Source organism: Petromyzon marinus, unplaced genomic scaffold (genome assembly GCF_048934315.1).
Source record: "Petromyzon marinus isolate PM22_M1 ecotype Great Lakes invasive population unplaced genomic scaffold, UKy_Petmar_22M1.pri1.0 PM_G_Scaffold_48, whole genome shotgun sequence".
Lineage (NCBI taxonomy): Eukaryota > Metazoa > Chordata > Hyperoartia > Petromyzontiformes > Petromyzontidae > Petromyzon > Petromyzon marinus.
This window is the reverse complement of record NW_027423000.1, coordinates 89750-117489: the sequence shown is the minus strand read 5'-3', so window position 1 is coordinate 117489 and position 27740 is coordinate 89750. Positions and strand designations below refer to the sequence as shown.

The 27740-nt window shown below is 52.6% G+C and overlaps 1 protein-coding gene across 2 annotated transcripts; it reads left to right on the top strand.

Annotated features, from left to right (window-relative positions):
- On the top strand, positions 1 to 27690 carry LOC116938074 (uncharacterized). Of its 2 annotated transcripts, none has more exons than XM_076062034.1 (8): positions 1 to 195; positions 2012 to 2097; positions 2947 to 3154; positions 10742 to 12182; positions 15204 to 15331; positions 20170 to 20366; positions 22621 to 23133; positions 26789 to 27690. In XM_076062034.1, the coding sequence occupies exons 2-8, from the start codon at positions 2020 to 2022 to the stop codon at positions 26861 to 26863; spliced, it is 2640 nt and encodes an 879-aa protein (XP_075918149.1). In that variant the 5' UTR covers positions 1 to 195; positions 2012 to 2019; the 3' UTR covers positions 26864 to 27690. The 2 variants fall into 2 exon arrangements, with proteins under 2 accessions (XP_075918149.1, XP_075918150.1); XM_076062035.1 differs by lacking the exon at positions 1 to 195 and adding an exon at positions 951 to 1462.
- Positions 27691 to 27740: the final 50 nt, after the last annotated feature.

The following is a 27740-nucleotide window of genomic DNA, read 5'->3' as shown; positions in this document are numbered from 1 at the left end:
AGAATTTGTGGCAGAGTCCTTCTGGAGCGGCGGCAGCGGAGAGAGAGAGGAGCTAGCCGTCCTCAGGGTCCGCGCTCGGGACGCCTGCAGGGTGGAGCTGAGAGCGATCGACGACACAAAGTCCCCCAAGGCGAGAGAGAGAGAGAGAAACATCTCCCTCGGCCCCGTCGGGCAGCGGCGGCAGCGGCCGCAGAGGTGAGCGGCAGACACGGACAAAGGAGGTCAGTTCGGTCGGCTCGGGCTCAGGCAGTGGACGCACTCTGAGACGGGTAGGTGAGAGAGGAGGAAGGGCTGCTGCTGGCTGGAGGGAGACATACACGGGAAATAAATTTTAGCGCAGACTGACTTTGTGACGCGTGTGTGCGTGCGTGTGTGTGTGAAGAGCGGTTACGGCCTTCATAGGTGCTGCTCGCTAACAGCACTTGCCCCTACAGTCTGTTAAGGCTATATGGGGGATCTTTGTGAAGAGCGGTGGGACAGCGATTGGCGTACCACGCTGTGCGTGTGTGTGGGTGGCTTTAATCAGCATAGGCACCCGTAAATAAATAATTAAACAGAGGGACGTTTGACTTTCACCGCAAGCGAGCGCGCAGAGATTAATTAATTAAGTGCTTACCGAGCGCGTGCAGAGATTAATTAATTAATTGCTTACCGAGCGCGCGCAGAGATTAATTAATTAATTGCTTACCCAGCGCGTGCATATTAAACTACCCTACTACGGCTGCCCGCACCCACGCGCGTGGGTGGGGGGGTCACGTGGGTGGGGGAGGGCCGTCCAGCCCCCGTTGGCTGTTGACACAACGGCTTAGTATAAATAAATAATTAACTCTGAGCAGCCGCCAGCGGCGAGTGGGGGGGGTGGAGGGGTGCTGACGTCACACCCCACCCGCTCGCGGGGGAGGGGGGAGGGGAAGATCAGTCCCCCCCCACCTAATGGGGAGTGGGGAGGGGGAGATCAGTCCCCCCCACCTAATGGGGAGTGTGGAGGGGGGCACTAGCCCCCCACAGATGGAACCAGGGGGGTCGGTGTGTAAATGAGAGGCTGTGTGTGTGTAGTGTGAGGCTGTGTGTGTACTGTGAGGCTGTGTGTGTAGTGTGAGGCTGTGTGTGTGGTGTGAGGCGTGTGTTGCCCTGGCTTGCCCTGGCTTGCCCCAGCAACGTCACGTGGTGTGCCTCGTCACTGCTGCTGCTGCTGCTGCCACCACAACACGCTTAGGGCTTTAAGGCTTTTCTGTTTATTATGAATCTGTCATTTTCCATGATTAGTCTGTGGTTTTCATTATTAATCTGTCATTGTTGATTATGAGCCTGTCATTAATATGTCATTTTTCATTATTAACCTAATTTGTGTGTATTATTAATCTGTCATTTTTCATTATTAACCTAATTTTTGTTTATTATTAATCTGTCATTTTACGACGGCAAAAACGTGGTAGTCACGGCGACATTTGTCATCAGTGTTGTGAGTAGCCCGCACTGAGAGCACGACTACACACACAGACATACACAAACACACAGGTTGTGTGTCTGTGTGTGTGGGGTGAGGTTGCACAAGAGACACACACACAGACACACACAGACACACAGACACACAGGTTGTGTGTGTGTGTGGGGTGAGGTTGCACAAGAGACACACACACAGACACACACAGAGACACACACACACAGGTTGTGTGTGTGGGGTGAGGTTGCACAAGAGACACACACAGAGACACACAGAGACACACACACAGACACACACAGGTTATTGTGTGTGTATGTGTGGGGTAAGGTTGCACCAAAGACACACACAGACACACACACACAGAGACACAGGTTGTTGTGTGTGTGTGTCTGTGTGTCTGTGTGTATCTGTGTTTGTGTATCTGTGTGTGTGTCTGTGTGTGTGTGTGTCTGTTTGTGTGTCTGTGTGTGTGTGTGTCTGTGTGTGTCTCTGTGTGTGTGTCTGTGTGTGTGTATGTGTGTGTGTGTATCTGTGTGTCTGTATGTGTCTGTCTGTGTGTGTGTTAAGGTTGCACCATGTCGAGCCCATTGAAGCTGATCGTGAGCGCCGATTCCAACCGTGGGGGGCGGCGCTACATGGAGGACATCACAGAGGTGGGCGGAGTCTCTGTGTGTGTGTGTCTCTGTGTGTGTCTGTGTGTGTCTCTGTGTGTGTGTCTGTGTGTGTGTCTCTGTGTGTGTCTGTGTGTGTGTGTCTGTGTGTCTGTGTGTGTGTCTCTGTGTGTGTGTGTCTCTGTGTGTGTGTCTCTGTGTGTCTCTGTGTGTGTCTGTGTGTGTCTCTGTATGTCTCTGTGTGTGTATCTGTGTGTCTGTGTGTGTCTCTGTGTGTGTCTGTGTGTGTCTCTGTGTCTCTGTGTGTGTGTCTCTGTGTGTGTGTGTGTCTGTGTGTGTGTCTGTGTGTCTCTGTGTGTGTGTCTCTGTGTGTGTCTGTGTGTGTCTCTGTGTGTGTGTCTGTGTGTCTCTGTGTGTGTGTCTCTGTGTGTCTCTGTGTGTGTCTGTGTGTGTGTGTCTCTGTGTCTCTGTGTGTGTCTCTGTGTGTGTCTCTGTGTGTGTGGGGAGCGATAGTGTAGCGGTTAGCGCGCTGCACTATGAACCTGGCGACCCCGAGTTCGATTCCCGCTCACGGCCAACACCCAGTGGCGATTATCTGAACCGGTCCTGGGCCTCCCCCTAGGTCGATTCGGCCTCAAACGAGTACCCGGTGCGGTGCGTGAACATCGCCACCGGGGAGACAAAGGCGGCCGGGCGTGGTGCCGGCCACCCACCCCCTCGTGTGCCCTCGCGGCCATCGCTGGCGCCGCTCGCTAACGGCGCTCGCCTCTACGGTCCGCCAAGGCTGCACGGGGGATCTTTGTCCGCCGGGTCGCCGGTCGAGGCCTAGGACCGACCCACAATGCACCGCTCGCGTCACGTGACGTTCCCCTCGCCGCCCCGTGCCCGCAGGTCTCCACCGAGGGCGACGGGGACGCCATCTTCCTGGCCGTGTTCGACGGCCACGGCGGCCCCCAGGCCGCTCGATTCGCCCGCCGCTGCCTCTGGCCCTCGATCCGTGCCCAGCCCGGGCTGTGGGGCGCCACCGACCCCGCGGGAGTTTGCCACGCCATCCGTGACGGCTTCCTGGCGTGCCAGCGTGCCATGTGGGAGGAGCTGGGTGGGTCTCACGCGTGCTGCGTTATACACTACACTATACACTACTATACTATACACTACACTATACACTACTAGATATACTACACTATACACTACTATACTATACACTACACTACTATACACTACTATATACACTACACTATACACTACACTATACACTACACTATACATTACTATACACTACACTATACACTACTATACACTACACTATACACTACACTATACACTACACTACTATACACTACACTACTATACACTACTATACACTACACTATACACTACACTATACACTACACTACTATACACTACACTATATACTACACTATACACTACACTATACACTACTATACATTACTATACACTACACTATACACTACACTACTATACACTACTATACACTACACTATACACTACACTATACACTACTATACACTACACTACTATACACTACACTATACACTACACTATACACTACTATACACTACTATACGCTACACTACTATACACTACACTATACACTACACTACTATACACTACACTACTATACACTACACTATACACTATACACTACTATACACTATACACTACACTATACACTACTATACACTACACTACACTATATACTACACACTACACTACACACTACATTACACTATACACTACACTATACACTACACTAAATTAACGTTTTGTTCCACCATTGGAACCTCGTTTGCCTGTAACACAATATGATAATTATTTTTTTTTAACCCTTTCATCTGGCAACAAAACTGACACCATTTTTTTCGTATACAAGGAGTCATTGTTTGTGCATTGAGCACAATACCTGCGGTCGGAATGCAAACACAAAACACGCAGCTCTGATAATGCATTGGCGGTGGAATTGATAAGTCCACACCCGAGACAGCTTCCCTTAGAGCCTCGTCTCACACGCGGTGTTAGACCAGGTGATGATGATGACGTCTCACACGCGGTGTTAGACCAGATGATGATGATGACGTCTCACACTTGCGGTGTTAGACCAGGTGATGATGACGTCTCACACGCGGTGTTAGACCAGGTGATGATGACGTCTCACACGCGGTGTTAGACCAGATGATGATGACGTCTCACACTTGCGGTGTTAGACCAGGTGATGATGACGTCTCACACTTGCGGTGTTAGACCAGGTGAAGATGACGTCTCACACACGCGGTGGTAGACCAGATGATGATGACGTCTCACACTTGCGGTGTGAGACCGGATGATGATGATGTCTCACACTTGCGGTGTTAGACCAGGTGATGATGACGTCTCACACTTGCGGTGTTAGACCAGGTGATGATGATGTCACACACTTGCGGTGTTAGACCAGGTGATGATGACGTCTCACACTTGCGGTGTTAGACCAGGTGATGATGACGTCTCACACTTGCGGTGTTAAAGCAGATGATGATGACGTCTCACACTTGCGGTGTTAGACCAGATGATGATGACGTCTCACACTTGTGGCGTTAGACCAGATGATGATGATGACGTCACACACTTGCGGCGTTAGACCAGGTGATGATGACGTCTCACACTTGCGGTGTTAGACCAGGTGATGATGACGTCTCACACTTGCGGTTTTAGACCAGGTGATGATGATGTCACACACTTGCGGTGTTAGACCAGGTGATGATGACGTCTCACACACGCAGTGTTAGACCAGATGATGATAATGTCTCACACTTGCGGTGTTAGACCAGGTGATGATGACGTCTCACACACGCAGTGTTAGACCAGGTGATGATGACGTCTCACACAGGCGGTGTTAGACCAGGTGATGATGACGTCTCACACTTGCGGTGTTAGACCAGGTGATGATGACGTCTCACACTTGTGGCGTTAGACCAGATGATGATGATGACGTCACACACTTGCGGCATTAGACCAGGTGATGATGACGTCTCACACTTGCGGTGTTAAAGCAGATGATGATGACGTCTCACACTTGCGGTGTTAGACCAGATGATGATGACGTCTCACACTTGTGGCGTTAGACCAGATGATGATGATGACGTCACACACTTGCGGCATTAGACCAGGTGATGATGACGTCTCACACTTGCGGTGTTAGACCAGGTGATGATGACGTCTCACTCTTGCGGTGTTAGACCAGGTGATGATGACGTCTCACACTTGCGGTTTTAGACCAGGTGATGATGATGTCACACACTTGCGGTGTTAGACCAGGTGATGATGACGTCTCACACACGCAGTGTTAGACCAGATGATGATAATGTCTCACACTTGCGGTGTTAGACCAGGTGATGATGACGTCTCACACACGCAGTGTTAGACCAGGTGATGATGACGTCTCACACAGGCGGTGTTAGACCAGGTGATGATGACGTCTCACGCTTGCGGTGTTAGACCAGATGATGATGATGACGTCTCACACTTGCGGTGTTAGACCAGGTGATGATGACGTCTCACACTTGCGGTGTTAGACCAGGTGATGATGACGTCACACACACGGTGTTAGACCATATGATGATGACGTCTCACACTTGCGGTGTTAGACCAGGTGATGATGACGTCTCACACTTGCGGTGTTAGACCAGGTGATGATGATGTCTCACACACGCGGTGTTAGACCAGATGATGATGACGTCTCACACGCTGTGTGAGACCAGGTGATGATGACGTCTCACACTTGCGGTGTTAGACCAGGTGATGATGACGTCTCACACTTGCGGTTTTAGACCAGGTGATGATGATGTCACACACTTGCGGTGTTAGACCAGGTGATGATGACGTCTCACACACGCAGTGTTAGACCAGATGATGATAATGTCTCACACTTGCGGTGTTAGACCAGGTGATGATGACGTCTCACACACGCAGTGTTAGACCAGGTGATGATGACGTCTCACACAGGCGGTGTTAGACCAGGTGATGATGACGTCTCACACTTGCGGTGTTAGACCAGGTGATGATGACGTCTCACACTTGCGGTGTTAGACCAGGTGATGATGACGTCTCACACTTGCGGTGTTAAAGCAGATGATGATGACGTCTCACACTTGCGGTGTTAGACCAGGTGATGATGACGTCTCACACTTGCGGTTTTAGACCAGGTGATGATGATGTCACACACTTGCGGTGTTAGACCAGGTGATGATGACGTCTCACACACGCAGTGTTAGACCAGATGATGATAATGTCTCACACTTGCGGTGTTAGACCAGGTGATGATGACGTCTCACACACGCAGTGTTAGACCAGGTGATGATGACGTCTCACACAGGCGGTGTTAGACCAGGTGATGATGACGTCTCACGCTTGCGGTGTTAGACCAGATGATGATGATGACGTCTCACACTTGCGGTGTTAGACCAGATGATGATGACGTCTCACACTTGTGGCGTTAGACCAGATGATGATGATGACGTCACACACTTGCGGCATTAGACCAGGTGATGATGACGTCTCACACTTGCGGTGTTAGACCAGGTGATGATGACGTCTCACTCTTGCGGTGTTAGACCAGGTGATGATGACGTCTCACACTTGCGGTTTTAGACCAGGTGATGATGATGTCACACACTTGCGGTGTTAGACCAGGTGATGATGACGTCTCACACACGCAGTGTTAGACCAGATGATGATAATGTCTCACACTTGCGGTGTTAGACCAGGTGATGATGACGTCTCACACACGCAGTGTTAGACCAGGTGATGATGACGTCTCACACAGGCGGTGTTAGACCAGGTGATGATGACGTCTCACGCTTGCGGTGTTAGACCAGATGATGATGATGACGTCTCACACTTGCGGTGTTAGACCAGGTGATGATGACGTCTCACACTTGCGGTGTTAGACCAGGTGATGATGACGTCACACACACGGTGTTAGACCATATGATGATGACGTCTCACACTTGCGGTGTTAGACCAGGTGATGATGACGTCTCACACTTGCGGTGTTAGACCAGGTGATGATGATGTCTCACACACGCGGTGTTAGACCAGATGATGATGACGTCTCACACGCTGTGTGAGACCAGGTGATGATGACGTCTCACACTTGCGGTGTTAGACCAGGTGATGATGACGTCTCACACTTGCGGTTTTAGACCAGGTGATGATGATGTCACACACTTGCGGTGTTAGACCAGGTGATGATGACGTCTCACACACGCAGTGTTAGACCAGATGATGATAATGTCTCACACTTGCGGTGTTAGACCAGGTGATGATGACGTCTCACACACGCAGTGTTAGACCAGGTGATGATGACGTCTCACACAGGCGGTGTTAGACCAGGTGATGATGACGTCTCACACTTGCGGTGTTAGACCAGGTGATGATGACGTCTCACACTTGCGGTGTTAGACCAGGTGATGATGACGTCTCACACTTGCGGTGTTAAAGCAGATGATGATGACGTCTCACACTTGCGGTGTTAGACCAGGTGATGATGACGTCTCACACTTGCGGTTTTAGACCAGGTGATGATGATGTCACACACTTGCGGTGTTAGACCAGGTGATGATGACGTCTCACACACGCAGTGTTAGACCAGATGATGATAATGTCTCACACTTGCGGTGTTAGACCAGGTGATGATGACGTCTCACACACGCAGTGTTAGACCAGGTGATGATGACGTCTCACACAGGCGGTGTTAGACCAGGTGATGATGACGTCTCACGCTTGCGGTGTTAGACCAGATGATGATGATGACGTCTCGCACTTGCGGTGTTAGACCAGGTGATGATGACGTCTCACACTTGCGATGTTAGACCAGGTGATGATGACGTCACACACACGGTGTTAGACCATATGATGATGACGTCTCACACTTGCGGTGTTAGACCAGGTGATGATGACGTCTCACACTTGCGGTGTTAGACCAGGTGATGATGATGTCTCACACACGCGGTGTTAGACCAGATGATGATGACGTCTCACACGCTGTGTGAGACCAGGTGATGACGACGTCTCACACTTGCGGTGTTAGACCAGATGATGATGACGTCTCACACGCGGTGTTAGACCAGATGATGATGATGACGTCTCACACTTGCGGTGTTAGACCAGGTGATGATGAAGTCTCACACTTGCGGTGTTAGAGCAGATGATGATGACGTCTCACACTTGCGGTGTTAGACCAGGTGATGATGACGTCTCACACTTGCGGTGTTAGACCAGGTGACGATGACGTCTCACACTTGCGGTGTTAGACCAGGTGATTATGACGTCACACACTTGCGGTGTTAGACCAGGTGATGATGACGTCTCACACTTGCGGTGTTAGACCAGGTGATGATGACGTCTCACACTTGCGGTGTTAGACCAGATGATGATGACGTCTCACACTTGCGGTGTTAGACCAGATGATGATGATGACGTCTCACACTTGCGGTGTTAGACCAGGTGATGATGACGTCTCACACTTGCGGTGTTAGACCAGGTGATGATGACGTCTCACACACGCAGTGTTAGACTAGATGATGATGATGTCTCACACTTGCGGTGTTAGACCAGGTGATGATGACGTCTCACACAGGCGGTGTTAGACCAGATGATGTCTCACACTTGCGGTGTTAGACCAGATGATGATGACGTCTCACACTTGCGGTGTTAGACCAGGTGATGATGACGCCAAAAGGCGCAACGTTTTGTCGTGTATGATTGGGGCCAAATGTAGCTGATAGAGGCAAAATAAACATTGAAATTGGTTTAATTTGTTGATCAGGGAAGTCTTCTGTATCTTCCACAATAGACGAAGGGGGAACATTCTCTGTGCCTGCTGCGCAATTTGAACAACCCCCCCCCCCCCCGTAACTTCACCTTAGCGCTGTTTTCAATCACCCGAAGCTGTTAACTGACGAATTTGATCTTAGTATAGGAATAGGTTTTACCCTTTTAACTGGCACAAAAACTGACACCTTTATTCAAGGCATCATGTTTGCAATAACCACAACACAAGCAGTCAAAATGCAAACAAAAGAGACAACTCTGATAATAAAAAGGGTAAAAACTATTACTAGGTTGTAAATGCTCACCCCGAGCCCTCAATACTCTGATAGTACGCTGTTTTTGAGTTGTACGCCTTTTGGCGTCTTCTGGTCCAACACCAGTGGAGACTAGGCTCTAAGAAAAGCCGTCTCGCGTGTGGACCAATCAAATTCAAGGACAGTGCCAATATTATTATCAGAGTTGTCTCTTTTGTTTGCATTTTGACTGCTTGTGCTGTGGTTATTGCAAACATGATGCTTTGAATAAAGGTGTCAGTTTTTCTGCCAGTTAAAAGGGTAAAACCTATTACTATATATTGTTACTGGCAAAGGAGGTCTCATAATGAATTTGATCTTCTCCGATGGACGCTGCTTGATAGCGGAGAGTGAAGAAACGTGAGTGTGGCTGATGCTGTCTGAAGTTACCTAGGAAATAACGAAGAGCAAAGAGAAGCGGTAGAGTTACCAATAAATTGATCAGAGTCTAATTTTATTTTGTCTCAATGTAATGGCAGGGAATATTGACAGAAATAACGTCATCAAACACTTCGCTGCATTTCACTGTAGCACTGCATTAATGGCAGTGAATGTTGCACGATACATTTATTTCGCCCATGGCTAATGTGTAAGAGATTCTCGCAACATTTTTCATATTTGATATATTTTTGTTCAATAACATTGAAAATTGTAAAACGTTTCAAAATACAAAAAAAACTTTTACAATTTAATTTTTGTTATAACAAATTTAATAACATAAAATTCCTAGCAACAATTGTCCATCTTACCTTCCAGAGGTTTTTTTTGGCACACTCACCCACCCACTCAATCACTCACCCACCCACCCACTCACACAGTCACTCACCCACACAGTCATTCACCCACCCACCCACTCACACAGTCACTCACCCACTCAGTCACTCACCCACCCACACAGTCACTCAATCACTCACCCATCCACTCACACAGTCACTCACCCACTCAGTCACTCACTCACCCACTCAATCACTCACCCACCCACCCACACAGTCACTCACCCACTCAGTCACTCACCCACACAGTCACTCACCCACCCACCCACTCAATCACTCACCCACCCACTCACACAGTCACTCACCCACCCACCCACTCAATCACTCACCCACTGACAGAGTCACTTCCCACTCAGTCACTCACCCACCCACTCAATCACTCACCCACCCACCCACTCACACAGTCACTCACCCTCTCAGTCACTCACCCACCCACTCAATCACCCACCCACCCACTCACACAGTCACTCACCCAGTCAGTCACTCACCCACCCACCCACTCAGTCACCCACCCACCCACCCACACAGTCACTCACCCACTCAGTCACTCACCCACCCACTCAATCACCCACCCACCCACCCACTCACACAGTCACTCACCCAGTCAGTAACTCACCCACCCACTCAATCACCCACCCACTCAGTCACTCACCCACTCAGTTACTCACCCACCCACTCAATCACTCACCCACCCACCCACTCACTCACCCACCCACTCAATCACTCACTCACCCACCCACCCACACAGTCACTCACCCACACCCCTGTCTAACTCCCCCCCCCCCCCTACAGGAGGCAGCTGGTCGCGCACACGGCAGGGCCATCCCAGCACGACAGGCACCACGGCTTGCTGCTGCCTCATCAGGGGCGGTGACGAGCTCTACGTCGCCCACGTGGGAGACTCGCGAGCCGTCATCGCCCAGCGCCACCCCCGGGGGGGGGGCACCCCCACAGACGGACCCCCCCCCCCTTCAACGCACCCCGTCTATTCATTGGCCCCCCCTTCCTCACTGCGACCCATTTATTCAGCGGGCCCCCCTTCTTCCTTGCGCCCCATTTATTCAGCGGACCCCCCTTCGGACATGGGCCCCCCTTCTGTGAAGGCCCACCTAGCCTGGGACGGAACCCCACCTACGCATGGCCAAGTCGTGGCGGACTTCATAGCGGCCATCGGCCAAGCCGTGGCAACACCGCAACCACCGCCACTGTCACAACCACCACAACTACAACCACAACCACCACTGTCACAACCACCACAACCACAACCACCACTGTCACAACCACCACCACCACTGTCACAACCACCACCACTGTCACAACCACCACAACCACAACCACCACCACTGTCACAACCACCGCCACTGTCACAACCACCACAACTACAACCACAACCACAACCACCACTGTCACAACCACCACAACCACCACCACCGCCACCACCACCACTGTCACAACCACCACCACCACTGTCACAACCACCACCACCACCACTGTCACAACCACCACCACCACCACGGCCACCACTGTCACAACCACCACCACCACCACTGTCACAACCACCACGGCCACCACCACTGTCACAACCACCACCACTGTCACAACCACCACCACCACCACCACGGCCACCACTGTCACAACCACCACCACTGTCACAATCACCACCACCACCACGGCCACCACCACTGTCACAACCACCATCACCACCACCACGGCCACCACCTCTGTCACAACCACCACCACCACTGTCACAACCACCACCACTGTCACAACCACCATCACCACCGCCACCACCACCACTGTCACAACCACCACCACTACAACCACCGCCACCACCACGGCCACCACTGTCACAACCACCACCACCACTGTCACAACCACCACCACCACTGTCACAACCACCACCACCACTGTCACAACCACCGCCACCACCACGGCCACCACTGTCACAACCACCACCACCACCGCCCCGGCAGGAGGTGGACAAGGAGGAGGTGGTGGACGAGGTGGAAGAGGAGGAGGTGGACAAGGAGGTGGTGGTGGACAAGGAGGTGGATAAGGTGGTGGAGGTGGACGAGGTGGTGGAGGAGGTGGACGAGGTGGTGGATGAGGAGGTGGACGAGGTGGAGGAGGAGGTGGTGGACGAGGTGGTGCCGCTACTTGCCGTGGCGTTGACGCGCGACCACAAGCCGGAGGATCCAGTGGAGAGGGAACGCATCGAGAGGCTGGGCGGGCGGTAAGACATTCGTGTGTATGTGTGTGTGTGCCTATGATACCATCAGTAGGCCTGGGCTCTGGGTCGTTCTTCGTGCTTTTGGAGTACCTGACCCTCTGCTCACGATCATTAAGGACCTTCATGATGGTGAGCGGGCCCGGGTAAAACTACGTGGCCGGGAGTCAGAGCCATTCCCTGTACACCTTGGGGTGCGACAGGGATGTCCTCTGGCTCCCACATTATTTAACATCTATTTTGACCGCGTAGTTCGTGAAGCCTTCAATAGCTGTACCGGGGGAATCTCCATATGGTACAGATATAATGGGAGGCTGATCGATGCCCGGGTGCGGTCAAGGGATGGCTCCCTATTGCTCAACCACGTTATGTCTGCTGATTTGGTAATAGCTGCTCATTCAGAGGAGGAGTTGGAGACGCTGCTGCTGAGACTGGAGCGTGCCACTAAGAGGTGGGGCCTTACCATCAGCCCCACCAAAACTAAGCACCTGCCTGGGTATTTTGTACCATCGGACACTCCACCCCCACAACTCCCTATCAGGGATGGGGCAGTTGTGGAGAGTGTGGAGAGTTTCCCATACCTGGGCAGTGTGCTTATGACTGGCTCCAGTTTAACAGCAGAGGTCTCACTCCGAATCAGTCGAGCAGCAATATCTTTTCATCGGTTGCGTAACGCTGTGTGGAAGCTACCTGGTTTGTCGCTCCGCACTAAGCTTCAGGTCTTCTCGGCCACGGTCATTCCCTCCCTTCTATACGCTTGCGAAACATGGACCCCCCTAATGGAACATCTTCGCCGGTGTGAAACATTTAGGCTGGCCTGCCTACGATCCATCCTGGGTTTAACCAGACTGGATTGTGTGAGGAGCTCACAAATCCTTGAAAGATCTGGACAAGGTCCCATCGGTGAGCTCCTCCGGCGGGCAAGGCTGCGATGGCTGGGTCATGTAGCCCGCATGCCCAGCCACCTCATACCGAAACAGCTTTTGTTCGGCCAGATTGAGGGGGCTAAGCGGGCGCGGCACGGGCTAGAGAAGAGATGGAGTGATGTGGTACAAGAGGACGTGGAGCTGAGTGGACTTGCCGATGACTGGTACCAGCGGTGTCAAGATCGGCCTCTGTGGAGGAGGCTCGTGAAGGACGCTACTGGGCAGTTGGAGGCAGTCGCCCACCAACAACAACGGAGGGCAGAGGAGCGACGCTCACAACAACGAGCGGAGCGCCGGGTGGCTAAAGCACAGCAGGTTGGCACAGTAGGGGGCACAGGTGCTGCATCAGCCAGTCATCTCAGTCAGTCGACCCGTGGCACCTGGGTCTGCCCCGTGACCTCCTGCCAGCGGGCGTTCGACACTTCACGTGGCCTCAGGGTGCACATAGCCTGGCACAAGCGTCGTGGTGACGTCACCGCCACTTAGTGGCAAATGGCGGTTGTTGTTCTTGTGTATGTGTGTGTGTGTATGTGTGTGTGTATGTGTGTGTATGTGTGTGTGTCTGTGTGTGTATGTGTGTGTCTGTGTGTGTGTGTGTGTATGTGTGTGTGTATGTGTGTCTGTGTGTGTGTATGTGTATAATACCCAGGCACCTGCCTGGGTATTTTGTACCATCGGACACTCCACCCCCACAACTCCCAATCGGTGATGGGGCAGTTGTGGAGAGAGTGGAGAGTTTCCCATACCTGGGCAGTGTGCTTATGACCGGCTCTAGTTTAACAGCAGAGGTCTCACTCCGAATCAGTCCAGCGACAATATATTTTCATCGGTTGTGTAACGCTGTGTGGAAGCTACCTGGTCTGTCGCTCCACAGTAAGCTTCAGGTCTTCTCGGCCACGGTCATTCCCTCCCTTCTCTACGCTTGCGAAACGTGGACCCCCCTAATGGAACATCTTCGCCGGTGTGAAACATTTAGGCTGGCCTGCCTACGATCCATCCTGGGTTTAACCAGGCTGGATTGTAGTGAGGAGCTCACAAATCCTTGAAAGATCTGGGCAAGGCACCATCGGTGAGCTCCTCCGGCAGGCAAGGCTGCGATGGCTGGGTCATGTAGCCCGCATGACCAGCCACCGCATGCCGAAACAGCTTTTGTTCGGCCGGATTGAGGGGGCTAAACGAGCTCGGCACGGGCTAGAGAAGAGATGGAGTGATGTGGTACAGGAGGACGTGGAGCTGAGTGGACTTGCCGATGACTGGTGCCAGCGGTGTCAAGATCGGCCTCTGTGGAGGAGGCTTGTGAAGGACGCTTCTGGGCAGTTGGAGGCAGTCGCCCTCCAACAACAACGGAGGGCGGAGGAGCGACGCTCACAACAACGAGCGGAACGCCGGGTGGCTAAAGCACAGCAGGTTGCCACAGTAGGGGGCACAGGTGGTGCATCAGCCAGTCGTCTCAATCAGTCGACCCGTGGCACCTGGGTCTGCCCCGTGACCTCCTGCCCGCGGGCGTTCGACACTTCACGTGGCCTCAGGGTGCACATAGCCTGGCACAAGCGTTGTGGTGACGTCATCGCCACTTAGTGGCGAATGGCGGTTGTTGTTGTGTGTGTGTATATATGTGTGTGTATGTGTGTGTGTATGTGTGTATGGGTGTATGGGGAGGAGTAGTGTAGTGGTTAGCGCGCTGTGCTACGAACCTGATGACCCGGGTTCGATTCCCGCTCACAGCCAACACCAGTCACGATTATCTGAACCGGTCCAGGGCCTCCCCTAGGTCGACTAAGCCTCAAATGAATACCTGGTACGGTGTGTAAACATCGCCACTAGGGAGACAAAGGCGGCCGGGCGTGGTGCTGGGCACCCACCCCCTCGTGTACCGTTCCGGCCTCCGTAGGTGCTGCTCGCTAACAGCACTTGCCCCTACAGTCTGTTACAGGCTACACGGGGGATCTTTGTGTGTGCTCGCTAACAGCACTTGCCCCTACAGTCTGTTACAGGCTACACGGGGGATCTTTGTCTTTGTGTGTGCTCGCTAACAGCACTTGCCCGTACAGTCTGTTAAGGCTACACGGGGGATCTTTGTCTTTGTGTGTCTGCCCACCAGGGTGATGAGGAAGCCAGGGGGGCCTTGCCGTGTGGCCTGGAGGAGGCCCCTTGTGGCTCACTGCGGCCCTGGGCAGCAAAGCTCAGCCACGGAGGACATCCCCTTCCTGGCCGTGTCACGCTCCCTCGGTACACACACACACACCTACACACACACCTACACACACACCTATACACACCTACACACATACACCTACACACACACCTACACACACACCTACACACACCTACACACACACACACCTACACACACACACCTACACACACACACACACCTACACACACACACAGCTACACACACACCTATACACACACCTACACAACAACAACAACAACCGCCATTCGCCACTAAGTGGCGGTGACGTCACCACGATGCTTGTGCCAGGCTATGTGCACCCTGAGGCCACGTGAAGTGTCGAACGCCCGCTGGCAGGAGGTCACGGGGCAGACCCAGGTGCCACGGGTCGACTGACTGAGATGACTGGCTGATGCACCACCTGTGCCCCCTACTGTGCCAACCTGCTGTGCTTTAGCCACCCGGCGCTCCGCTCGTTGTTCTGAGCGTCGCTCCTCTGCCCTCCATTGTTGTTGGAGAGCGACTACCTCCAACTGCCCAGTAGCATCCTTCACGAGCCTCCTCCACAGAGGCCGATCTTGACACCGCTGGTACCAGTCATCGGCAAGTCCACTCAGCTCCACCTCCTCCTGTACCACATCACTCCATCTCTTCTCTAGCCCGTGCCGCGCTCGTTTAGCCCCCTCAATCCGGCCGAACAAAAGCTGTTTCGGCATGCGGTGGCTGGGCATGCGGGCTACATGACCCAGCCATCGCAGCCTTGCCCGCCGGAGGAGCTCACCGATGGTGCCTTGCCCAGATCTTTCAAGGATTTGTGAGCTCCTCACACAATCCAGCCTGGTTAAACCCAGGATGGATCGTAGGCAGGCCAGCCTAAATGTTTCACACCAGCGAAGATGTTCCATTAGGGGGGTCCACGTTTCGCAAGCGTAGAGAAGGGAGGGAATGACTGTGGCCGAGAAGACTTGACGCTTAGTGCGGAGCGACAGACTAGGTAGCTTCCACACAGCGTTACGCAACCGATGAAAAGATATTGCCGCTCGACTGATTCGGAGTGAGACCTCTGCTGTTAAACTGGAGCCGGTCATAAGCACACTGCCCAGGTATGGGAAACTCTCCACTCTCTCCACAACTGCCCCATCACCGATTGGGAGTTGTGGGGGTGGAGTGTCCGCTGGTACAAAATACCCAGGCAGGTGCTTAGTTTTGGTGGGGCTGATGGTAAAGCCTCACCTCTTAGTGGCACGCTCCAGTCTCAGCAGCAGCGTCTCCAACTCCTCCTCTGAATGAGCAGCTATTACCAAATCATCAGCATACATGACGTGGTTGAGCAATAAGGAGCCATCCCTTGACCGCACCCGGGCATCGATCAGCCTACCATTATATATGTACCATATGGAGATTCCCCCGGTACAGCTATTGAAGGCTTCACGAACTACATGGTCAAAATAGATGTTAAATAATGTGGGAGCCAGAGGACATCCCTGTCGCACCCCAAGGTGTACAGGGAATGGCTCTGACTCCCGGCCACGTAGTTTTACCCGGGCCCGCTCACCATCATGAAGGTCCTTAATGATCGTGAGCAGAGGGTCAGGTACTCCAAAAGCATGAAGAACAACCCAGAGCCCAGGTCTACTGATGGTATCATAGGCCTTGACCAGGTCAAGAAAGCAGATATGTAGGTCTTTTTGGAATTCCCTACACCTCTGCTGTAGCAGACGGACAGAAAATATGGCATCTTTGCAGGACCGCCCTTTCCTGAAACCGCATTGGGGCTCCGCAAGCCTCTCCTCAGCGTGCCTGGCAAGGCGATGTTGAATAATCCTTGCCAGGACCTTTCCCGGCACACTGTAGTTGTTACAGTCTGTGCGGTCCCACTTCTTAAAAAGGGGGACCACCAGGGCATCCTTCCAATCCTGCGGACCCCGTCCAGTGGTCCAGACTGTTGTTATGATGTCATATAGGGCAGTCTGTGCACAAACGCCGCCCTCCCTCAGCATTTCGCTTGGGAGATCATCTCTGCCCGCTGCCTTTCCTGGTCTCAGACTCCAGATCGCCTTCAGTACTTCCTCAACAGATGGCACCTTAGCCAGCCACTCACAGGGGGTGACTTCTTCCAATATTTGAGGCACCGTAGCCTCAGCAGGGTCATCCTCACTTTGTGCCACGATGTTTTCCCGATTGAGGGATTTTCCCTCCCCCAGGACCTCACAGAAATGCTCAGCAAATCTGCAAACCTGTTCCTGGGGGTCGAAGATTGGGTCACCGTTTTTTTTCCTAATGATGGTAATAGGTGTGGCGCTGCAGATTACTTTTTTGATGGAGTTAAATAGAGATTTGTGATCACGGGCCACTGAGGCAGACTCCATCTCCTCAGCAACCCGCGACCACCACCCATCCTTGCAGCACCTCATGGCTCTCCGAACCTCCGATCGAAGGCTGCGGTAAGCCTCCTCATTCTCTGACATGGGATTCTGTAACTGATGACAGTGGGCCTGTCGTTTTTTCTCAACCATCCTGAACACCTCCTCTGTCAGCCAGGGTCTCTGGGGAGGTCTGGACCGCGTACCCAAAGCAGCCATTGCAGCTGCATGAGTCACAGTCCTAAACCTCGCCCATTTACCCTCGACATCAGGAGGAGTCGGGGACGATGCCAATCCCAGCCGCAAGCGATGATGAAATTCTCGCTTGCAACTTTCATCAGATAACTGAGACCAGGCCACTTTAGGTTGGAATGGGGTCCTGGGTGTACACCCACCACCGGAGTTGAAGAATAGCAGGCACATCTTACAGATGACTAGTCGGATGGTCAGAAGGCAGATCAGCTCCACGGTAGGTCCTGGTGTCAAGGACATGGGCTCGCATCCGCTGGTCCGTCACTATCTAGTCCAGCAGATGTTCTTGCTTGGACTCGGCATGCATCCATGATGTTGTGTGGATGCGCCGATGCCGGAACAGCGTGTTGGTAATTACTAGCCCATGGGCTGCACAAAAATCTAGCAGCCTTCTACCGTTGTTATTGAGCTGATCTGGCCCATGCCCTCCAATCACTCCAGACCAGGTGCCAGTATCATGACCAACTCGGGCATTGAAGTCACCCAACATGATGACTCTATCCCGAGGGGCCACTTTAGCCAGCACCTGTGACAGGAGGTCATAGAAGTCATCTGACTCATCGGCTTTGCCTGCATCCCTCCACGGATGTTCATCTTCGGTGGGGGCATAAGTAACCACGACCACCATTCCTCGCCTCCAGTTGATGGGAAGGCGAGCCCAAAGTAGCCTGGGACTTACAGCTTCCCACACCTCACCGCCATGTTCCCACGCCCCTTTATTCTTTTGTTCAAAAGAAGAGCCACACCCTGTTGTTTGGCAGTCTGCTGCCCCGAGTAGAGGACTGTCCACCCCTCATAGTGGCAGGAGCCAGAGCCGGTCCACCGGACCTCCTGAATGCCACATAGATCCAGGCGGTACCGGTCCAGCTCCCGACAGAGGAGTGGCAGCCTCTCCTCCGCAGTGAGTGTTCGAACATTCCACGTGGCCACCCGTAGTGGTTTTTCGTTGTTTCTGGAGGAGCCCCGAGGGTAGATATTCAATCTCCTGGCTCCGCCAATTGGGGTTTGGCCAGGAGACGTCATAGACGCCTGGCCTCCCGGGGCCTCCGGCACAAGCTTATTAGTAATATATTCTTAATTCGTGGTTTAGTGGTAATTAATTGAAGGTGGAGGGGTTACCAGCCCCTCGCATCCATCCAGAGCCCCCGTTTAGCCCCTGTGTGTGTATGTAGAGGAGCCAATCAAAATTGGACCTCCCCCCACAGCACTGTCCACGACAGAGTTGCCCGTCCGGCACACACACCTACACACACACCTACACACACCTACACACACACCTATACACACACCTACACACACCTACACACACCCCTACACACACACCTACACACACCTACACACACACCTACACACACACACCTACACACACACACTTACACACACACACCTACACACACACCTACACACACCTACACACACACCTACACACACACACACCTATACACACCCGTGGCACCTCCTGGCGACCTCCTGCCAGCGGGCATTCGACACTTCATCTGGCGTTAAAAGTGCACGTAGCCTGGCACAGGCGCCCTGGTTATGTCATCGCCACCTAATGGCGAATGGCGGTTGTTGTGAAACGTGTGTTCATGTATATGTGTGTGTACGCATAGGTGTGTTTACGTGTGTGTTTACGAGTGTGTGTACATGTGTGTACGTGTTTGTGTGTACGTGTGTGTGTGTACGTGTGTGTGTACGTGTGTGTACGTGTGTGTGTACGTGTGTGTACGTGTGTGTGTGTGTACGTGTGTGCGTGTGTGTGTACGTGTGTACGTGTGTGTGTACGTGTGTCCGTGTGTGTACGTGTCCATGTGTGTGCGTACGTGTGTACGTGTGTGTGTACGTGTGTGTACGTGTGTGTGTACGTGTGTAAGTGTGTGTGTACGTGTGTGTACGTGTGTGTGTGTATGTGTGTGTGTACGTGTGTGTGTACGTGTGTGTACGTGTGTGTGTGTACGTGTGTGTGTGTGTACGTGTGTGTGTGTACGTGTGTGAGTGTGTACGTGTGTGTGTGTACGTGTGTGTGTGTACGTGTGCACGTGTGCGTGTGTGTACGTGTGTGTGTGTGTACGTGTGTGTGAGTGTGTACGTGTGTGAGTGTGTACGTGTGTGAGTGTGTGTGTGTACGTGTGTACGTGTGTGTGTACGTGTGGGTGTGTGTACGTGTGTGTGTACGTGTGTGTGTGTGGTACGTGTGTGTGTGTACGTATGTGTGTGTACGTGTGTGTGTACGTGTGTGTGTGTGTACGTGTGTGTGTGTTGGCGATATCCCACAGGGGACCTCTGGAGCTACGACTTTGCGAGCGCCCAGTTTGTGGTCTCCCCCGAGCCGGACGTCAGCGCCTACAGGCTGGACCCAGGGCACCACCGCTACCTGGTGCTGGCCACCGACGGAGTCTGGGATGTCCTCACGCCCACAGAGGCCGTGGCGCTCTGTCATCGTGCGGACGCACAGCAGCAGCAGCGAGCACGGGCACGTCTACATACACACACACACGTCTACATAGACACAAACGTCTACATACACACACACACGTCTACATACATACACACACACGTCTACATACACTCACACACGTCTACATACACGCACACACATATACACACACACACACGTCTACATACACACACACACACGTCTACATACACACACACACATATACACACACGTATACATACACACACACACACGTCTACATACACACACACGTCTACATACACACATACGTCTACATGCACACACACACACACGTCTACATACACACACACGTCTACATACACACACACACGTCTACATACACACACACGCCTACATACACACACGTCTACATACACACACACTATACACTTACACACGTCTACATACACACACACACGTTTACACACACACACGTCTACATACACACACGTCTACATACACACACACACGTCTACATACACACACACGTCTACATACACACGTCTACACACACACACGTCTACATACACACACACGTCTACACACACACACACGTCTACACACACACACTATACATACACACACACACACGTCTACATACACGCACACACGTCTACATATACACACACGTCTACATACACACACACATCTACATACACACACACACACGTCTACATACACACACACACGTCTACATACACACACACACGTCTACATACACACAAACGTCTACATACACACACACACGTCTACATACACACACACACATCTACATACACACACACACGTCTACATACACACACACACGTCTACATACACACACACACGTCTACATACACACACACGTCTACATACACACACGTCTACATGCACACACACACACGTCTACATACACACACACGTCTACATACACACACACACACGTCTACACACACACACACGCCTACATACACACACACACGTCTACATACACACACACACACGTCTACATACACACACACTATACACTTACACACGTCTACATACACACACACACGTTTACACACACACACACGTCTACATACACACACACACTATATATACACACACACACACGTCTACATACACACACACGTCTACATACACACGTCTACACACACACACGTCTACATACACACACACGCGTCTACATACGCACACACGTCTACATACACACACGTCTACATACACACACACGTCTACATATACACACACGTCTACATACACACACACACGTCTACACACACACACACACGTCTACATACACACACACACGTCTACATACACACACACGCGTCTACATACGCACACACGTCTACATACACACACGTCTACATACACACACACGTCTACATATACACACACGTCTACATACACATGTCTACACACACACACTATACATACACACACACACGTCTACATACACGCACACACGTCTACATACACACACACACATCTACATACACACACACACGTCTACATACACTCACACACGTCTAAATACACGCACACACGTCTACATACACACACACACGTCTACATACACACACACACACGTCTACATACACACACATATACACACACGTCTACATACACACACACACGTCTACATACACACACACGTCTACATACACACACACGTCTACATACACACACACACGTCTACACACACACACGCCTACATACACACACACACGTCTACATACACACACACACGTCTACATACACACACACTATACACTTACACACGTCTACATACACACACACACGTCTACATACACACACACGTCTACACACACACACTATACATACACACACACACGTCTACATACACGCACACACGTCTACATACACACACACATCTACATACACACACACACGTCTACATACACACACACACGTCTACATACACACACACACGTCTACATCCACACACACACATCTACACACACACACGTCTACATACACACACACACACGTCTACATACACACACACACGTCTACATACACACGTCTACACACACACACGTCTGCATACACACACACACGTCTACACACACACACTATACATACACACACACACGTCTACATACACGCACATACGTCTACATACACACACACATCTACATACACACACACACGTCTACATACACACACACACGTCTACATACACACACACACGTCTACATCCACACACACACATCTACACACACACACACGTCTACATGCACTTACACGTCTCATCCTGCAGGCCAGCGGTGGTGGTGGTGCCGGTGGTGGTGGTGGTGATGTCGGTGGTGGTGCCGGTGGTTGTGCTGGTGGTGGTGCCGGTGGTTGTGCTGCTGGTGGTGCCGGTTGTTGTGCCGGTGGTGCCAGCAGCAGCAGCAGCGGTGTAGACCTGACGCTGGCGCAGGCGCTGGTGGCGGAGGCGCTGTCCCGCTGGCACCGGCTCGGCACCAAGGCCGACAACGTGAGCGCCGTGGTGGCGCGGCTGTGCCCGTCGGCGGCGTCGCCGGCGCCCCGGCTCGGTGCCGACGGCGCCGCCGGCGCCGTGCTCGTTGCCGGCGGAGGAGGAATGGTCGCTGGTGGTAGTGGTGGTGGCGCCGTCCGTGCGTCAGCCCTGGCCAGGAGTGGAACCGAGGTTCTACGAGGGCCGGGCACCGAGGAGCTACCCAGCAACAACAGCAGCAGCAGCAACAACAACAGCAACAGCAGCAGCGGCAACAGCAGCAGTGGGAAGTTCACTCCACTGCTGGCTGACCTGGTGAGGGCACCGTCACGATGCGTGGTGTGTGTGTGTGTACATGTGTATGTGTGTATGTGTGTGCGTGTGTACGTGTGTTTGTGTGTATGTGTATTTGTGTGCGTGTGTATGTGTGTTTGTGTGTATGTGTGCGTGTTTGTGTGTGTGTACGTGTGCGTGTGTGTGCGTGTGTTTGTGCGTGTGTGTACGTGTGTTTGTGTGTATGTGTGTACGTGTGTGTGTGTTTGTGTGTATGTGTGCGTGTTTGTGTGTGTACGTGTGTGTGTATATGTGTTTATGTGTGTTTGTGTGTATGTGTGCGTGTTTGTGTGTGTACGTGTGTGTGTGTGTATATGTGTTTGTGTGTGTATGTGTTTGTGTGTATGTGTGTTTGTGTGTATGTGTGTGTGTTTGTGTGTACGTGTGTGTGTGTGTGTGGATGTGTACGTGTGTGTGTACGTGTGTTTGTCTGTAAGTGTGCGTGTGTTTGTCTGTCCAGCGAAACGATCCCCTACCTCATTGGTGTCGGACGGTAATGCTGTGACTCTGTGTGTGGTGAGTCTATGGGTCTTTGTGTGTGGTGAGTCTATGGGTCTCTGTGTGAGTGAGTCTATGGGTCTCTGTGTGTGGTGAGTCTATGGGTCTCTGTGTGTGGTGAGTCTATGGGTCTCTGTGTGTTGTGAGTCTATGGGTCTCTGTGTGTGGTGAGTCTCTGGGTCTCTGTGTGTGGTGAGTCTATGGGTCTCTGTGTGTGATGAGTCTATGGGTCTCTGTGTGTGGTGAGTCTATGGGTCTCTGTGTGTGGTGAGTCTATGGGTCTCTGTGTGTGCTGAGTCTATGGGTCTCTGTGTGTGGTGAGTCTATGGGTCTCTGTGTGTGGTGAGTCTATGGGTCTCTGTGTGTGGTGAGTCTATGGGTCTCTGTGTGTGGTGAGTCTATGGGTCTCTGTGTGTGGTGAGTCTATGGGTCTCTGTGTGTGGTGAGTCTATGGTTCTCTGTGTGGTGAGTCTATGGGTCTCTGTGTGTGGTGAGTCTATGGGTCTCTGTGTGTGGTGAGTCTGTGGGTCTCTGTGTGGTGAGTCTATGGGTCTCTGTGTGTGGTGAGTCTATGGGTCTCTGTGTGTGGTGAGTATATGGGTCTCTATGTGTGGTGAGTCTATGGGTCTCTGTGTGTGGTGAGTCTATGGGTCTCTGTGTGAGTGAGTCTATGGGTCTCTGTGTGTGGTGAGTCTATGGGTCTCTGTGTGTGGTGAGTCTATGGTTCTCTGTGTGGTGAGTCTATGGGTCTCTGTGTGTGGTGAGTCTATGGGTCTCTGTGTGTGGTGAGTCTGTGGGTCTCTGTGTGGTGAGTCTATGGGTCTCTGTGTGTGGTGAGTCTATGGGTCTCTGTGTGTGGTGAGTATATGGGTCTCTATGTGTGGTGAGTCTATGGGTCTCTGTGTGTGGTGAGTCTATGGGTCTCTGTGTGATGAGTCTATGGGTCTCTGTGTGTGGTGAGTCTATGGGTCTCTGTGTGTGGTGAGTCTGTGGGTCTCTGTGTGTGGTGAGTCTATGGGTCTCTGTGTGTGGTGAGTCTATGGGTCTCTGTGTGTGGTGAGTCTATGGGTCTCTGTGTGTGGTGAGTCTATGAGTCTCTGTGTGTGGTGAGTCTATGGGTCTCTGTGTGTGGTGAGTCTATGGGTCTCTGTGTGTGGTGAGTCTATGAGTCTCTGTGTGTGGTGAGTCTATGGGTCTCTGTGTGTGGTGAGTCTATGGGTCTCTGTGTGTGGTGAGTCTATGAGTCTCTGTGTGTGGTGAGTCTATGGGTCTCTGTGTGTGGTGAGTCTATGGGTCTCTGTGTGTGGTGAGTCTATGGGTCTCTGTGTGTCATGAGTCTGTGGGTCTCTGTGTGTGGTGAGTCTATGGGTCTCTGTGTGTGGTGAGTCTATGGGTCTCTGTGTGTGGTGAGTCTATGGGTCTCTGTGTGTGGTGAGTCTATGAGTCTCTGTGTGTGGTGAGTCTATGGGTCTCTGTGTGTGGTGAGTCTATGGGTCTCTGTGTGTGGTGAGTCTATGGGTCTCTGTGTGTGATGAGTCTGTGGGTCTCTGTGTGTGGTGAGTCTATGGGTCTCTGTGTGTGGTGAGTCTATGGGTCTCTGTGTGTGGTGAGTCTATGGGTCTCTGTGTGGTGAGTCTATGGGTCTCTGTGTGTGGTGAGTCTATGGGTCTCTGTGTGTGGTGAGTCTATGGGTCTCTGTGTGGTGAGTCTGTGGGTCTCTGTGTGTGGTGAGTCTATGGGTCTCTGTGTGTGGTGAGTCTGTGGGTCTCTGTGTGGTGAGTCTATGGGTCTCTGTGTGTGGTGAGTCTATGAGTCTCTGTGTGTGGTGAGTCTATGGGTCTCTGTGTGTGGTGAGTCTATGAGTCTCTGTGTGTGGTGAGTCTATGGGTCTCTGTGTGTGGTGAGTCTATGGGTCTCTGTGTGTGGTGAGTCTATGGGTCTCTGTGTAGTGAGTCTGTGGGTCTCTGTGTGATGAGTCTGTGGGTCTCTGTGTGTGGTGAGTCTATGGGTCTCTGTGTGTGGTGAGTCTATGGGTCTCTGTGTGTGGTGAGTCTATGGGTCTCTGTGTGTGGTGAGTCTATGAGTCTCTGTGTGTGGTGAGTCTATGGGTCTCTGTGTGTGGTGAGTCTATGGGTCTCTGTGTGTGGTGAGTCTATGAGTCTCTGTGTGTGGTGAGTCTATGGGTCTCTGTGTGTGGTGAGTCTATGGGTCTCTGTGTGTGGTGAGTCTATGAGTCTCTGTGTGTGGTGAGTCTATGGGTCTCTGTGTGTGGTGAGTCTATGGGTCTCTGTGTGTGGTGAGTCTATGGGTCTCTGTGTGTCATGAGTCTGTGGGTCTCTGTGTGTGGTGAGTCTATGGGTCTCTGTGTGTGGTGAGTCTATGGGTCTCTGTGTGTGGTGAGTCTATGGGTCTCTGTGTGTGGTGAGTCTATGAGTCTCTGTGTGTGGTGAGTCTATGGGTCTCTGTGTGTGGTGAGTCTATGGGTCTCTGTGTGTGGTGAGTCTATGGGTCTCTGTGTGTGATGAGTCTGTGGGTCTCTGTGTGTGGTGAGTCTATGGGTCTCTGTGTGTGGTGAGTCTATGGGTCTCTGTGTGTGGTGAGTCTATGGGTCTCTGTGTGGTGAGTCTATGGGTCTCTGTGTGTGGTGAGTCTATGGGTCTCTGTGTGTGGTGAGTCTATGGGTCTCTGTGTGGTGAGTCTGTGGGTCTCTGTGTGTGGTGAGTCTATGGGTCTCTGTGTGTGGTGAGTCTGTGGGTCTCTGTGTGGTGAGTCTATGGGTCTCTGTGTGTGGTGAGTCTATGAGTCTCTGTGTGTGGTGAGTCTATGGGTCTCTGTGTGTGGTGAGTCTATGAGTCTCTGTGTGTGGTGAGTCTATGGGTCTCTGTGTGTGGTGAGTCTATGGGTCTCTGTGTGTGGTGAGTCTATGGGTCTCTGTGTAGTGAGTCTGTGGGTCTCTGTGTGATGAGTCTATGGGTCTCTGTGTGTGGTGAGTCTATGGGTCTCTGTGTGTGGTGAGTCTATGGGTCTCTGTGTGTGGTGAGTCTATGGGTCTCGGTGTGTGGTGAGTCTATGGGTCTCTATGTGTGGTGAGTCTTTGGGTCTCTGTGTGTGGGTAACTCCCCACCCCCTCCCTTTCCAGGGCTGCAGCCAGGAGGAGATTCCCAGCAAGCGCAGCCGCAGGAGCGGTCCTCACGAGGGCACCGCCTCAGACTAGCACCTCAGACTAGCGCCGCAGACTAGTACCTCAGACTAGCGCCTCAGACTAGCACCTCAGACTAGCGCCTCAGACTAGCGCCTCAGACTAGCGCCTCAGACTGGTGCCTCAGACTAGCACCTCAGACTGGCGCCTCAGACTAGCGCCTTGGACTAGCGCCTCAGACTAGTGCCTCAGACTAGTGCCTCAGACTAGCGCCTCAGACTGGTGCCTCAGACTAGCACCTCAGACTAGCGCCTCAGACTAGCGCCTCAGACTTGCGCCTCAGCCCAGCGCCTCAGACTAGCGCCTCAGACTAGCGGGGACCCCGGTAGAGGGACCCTGGGACCCTGGTAGAGGGACCCTGGTAGAGGGACCCTAGTAGTGGGACCCTGGTAGAGGGACCCTGGTAGAGGGACCCTGGTAGTGGGACCCTGGTAGAGGGACCCCGGTAGAGGGACCCCGGTAGAGGGACCCTGGTAGGGGGACCCTGGTAGAGGCCTGGTAGTGGGACCCTGGTAGTGGGACCCTGGTAGTGGGACCCTGGTAGTAGGACCCTGGTAGAGGGACTCCGGTAGAGGGACCCTGGTAGTGGGACCCCGGTAGAGGGACCCCGGTAGAGGGACCCTGGTAGAGGGACCCTGGTAGAGGGACCCTGGTAGTGGGACCCTGGTAGAGGGACCCCGGTAGAGGGACCCCGGTAGAGGGACCCTGGTAGAGGGACCCTGGTAGAGGGTCCCTGGTAGAGGGACCCTGGTAGAGGGACCTTGGTAGTGGGACCCTGGTAGAGGGACCCTGGTAGAGGGACCTGGTAGAGGGACCCCAGTAGAGGGACCCTGGTAGAGGGACCCCGGTAGAGGGACCCTGGTAGAGGGACCCTGGTAGAGGGACCCTGGTA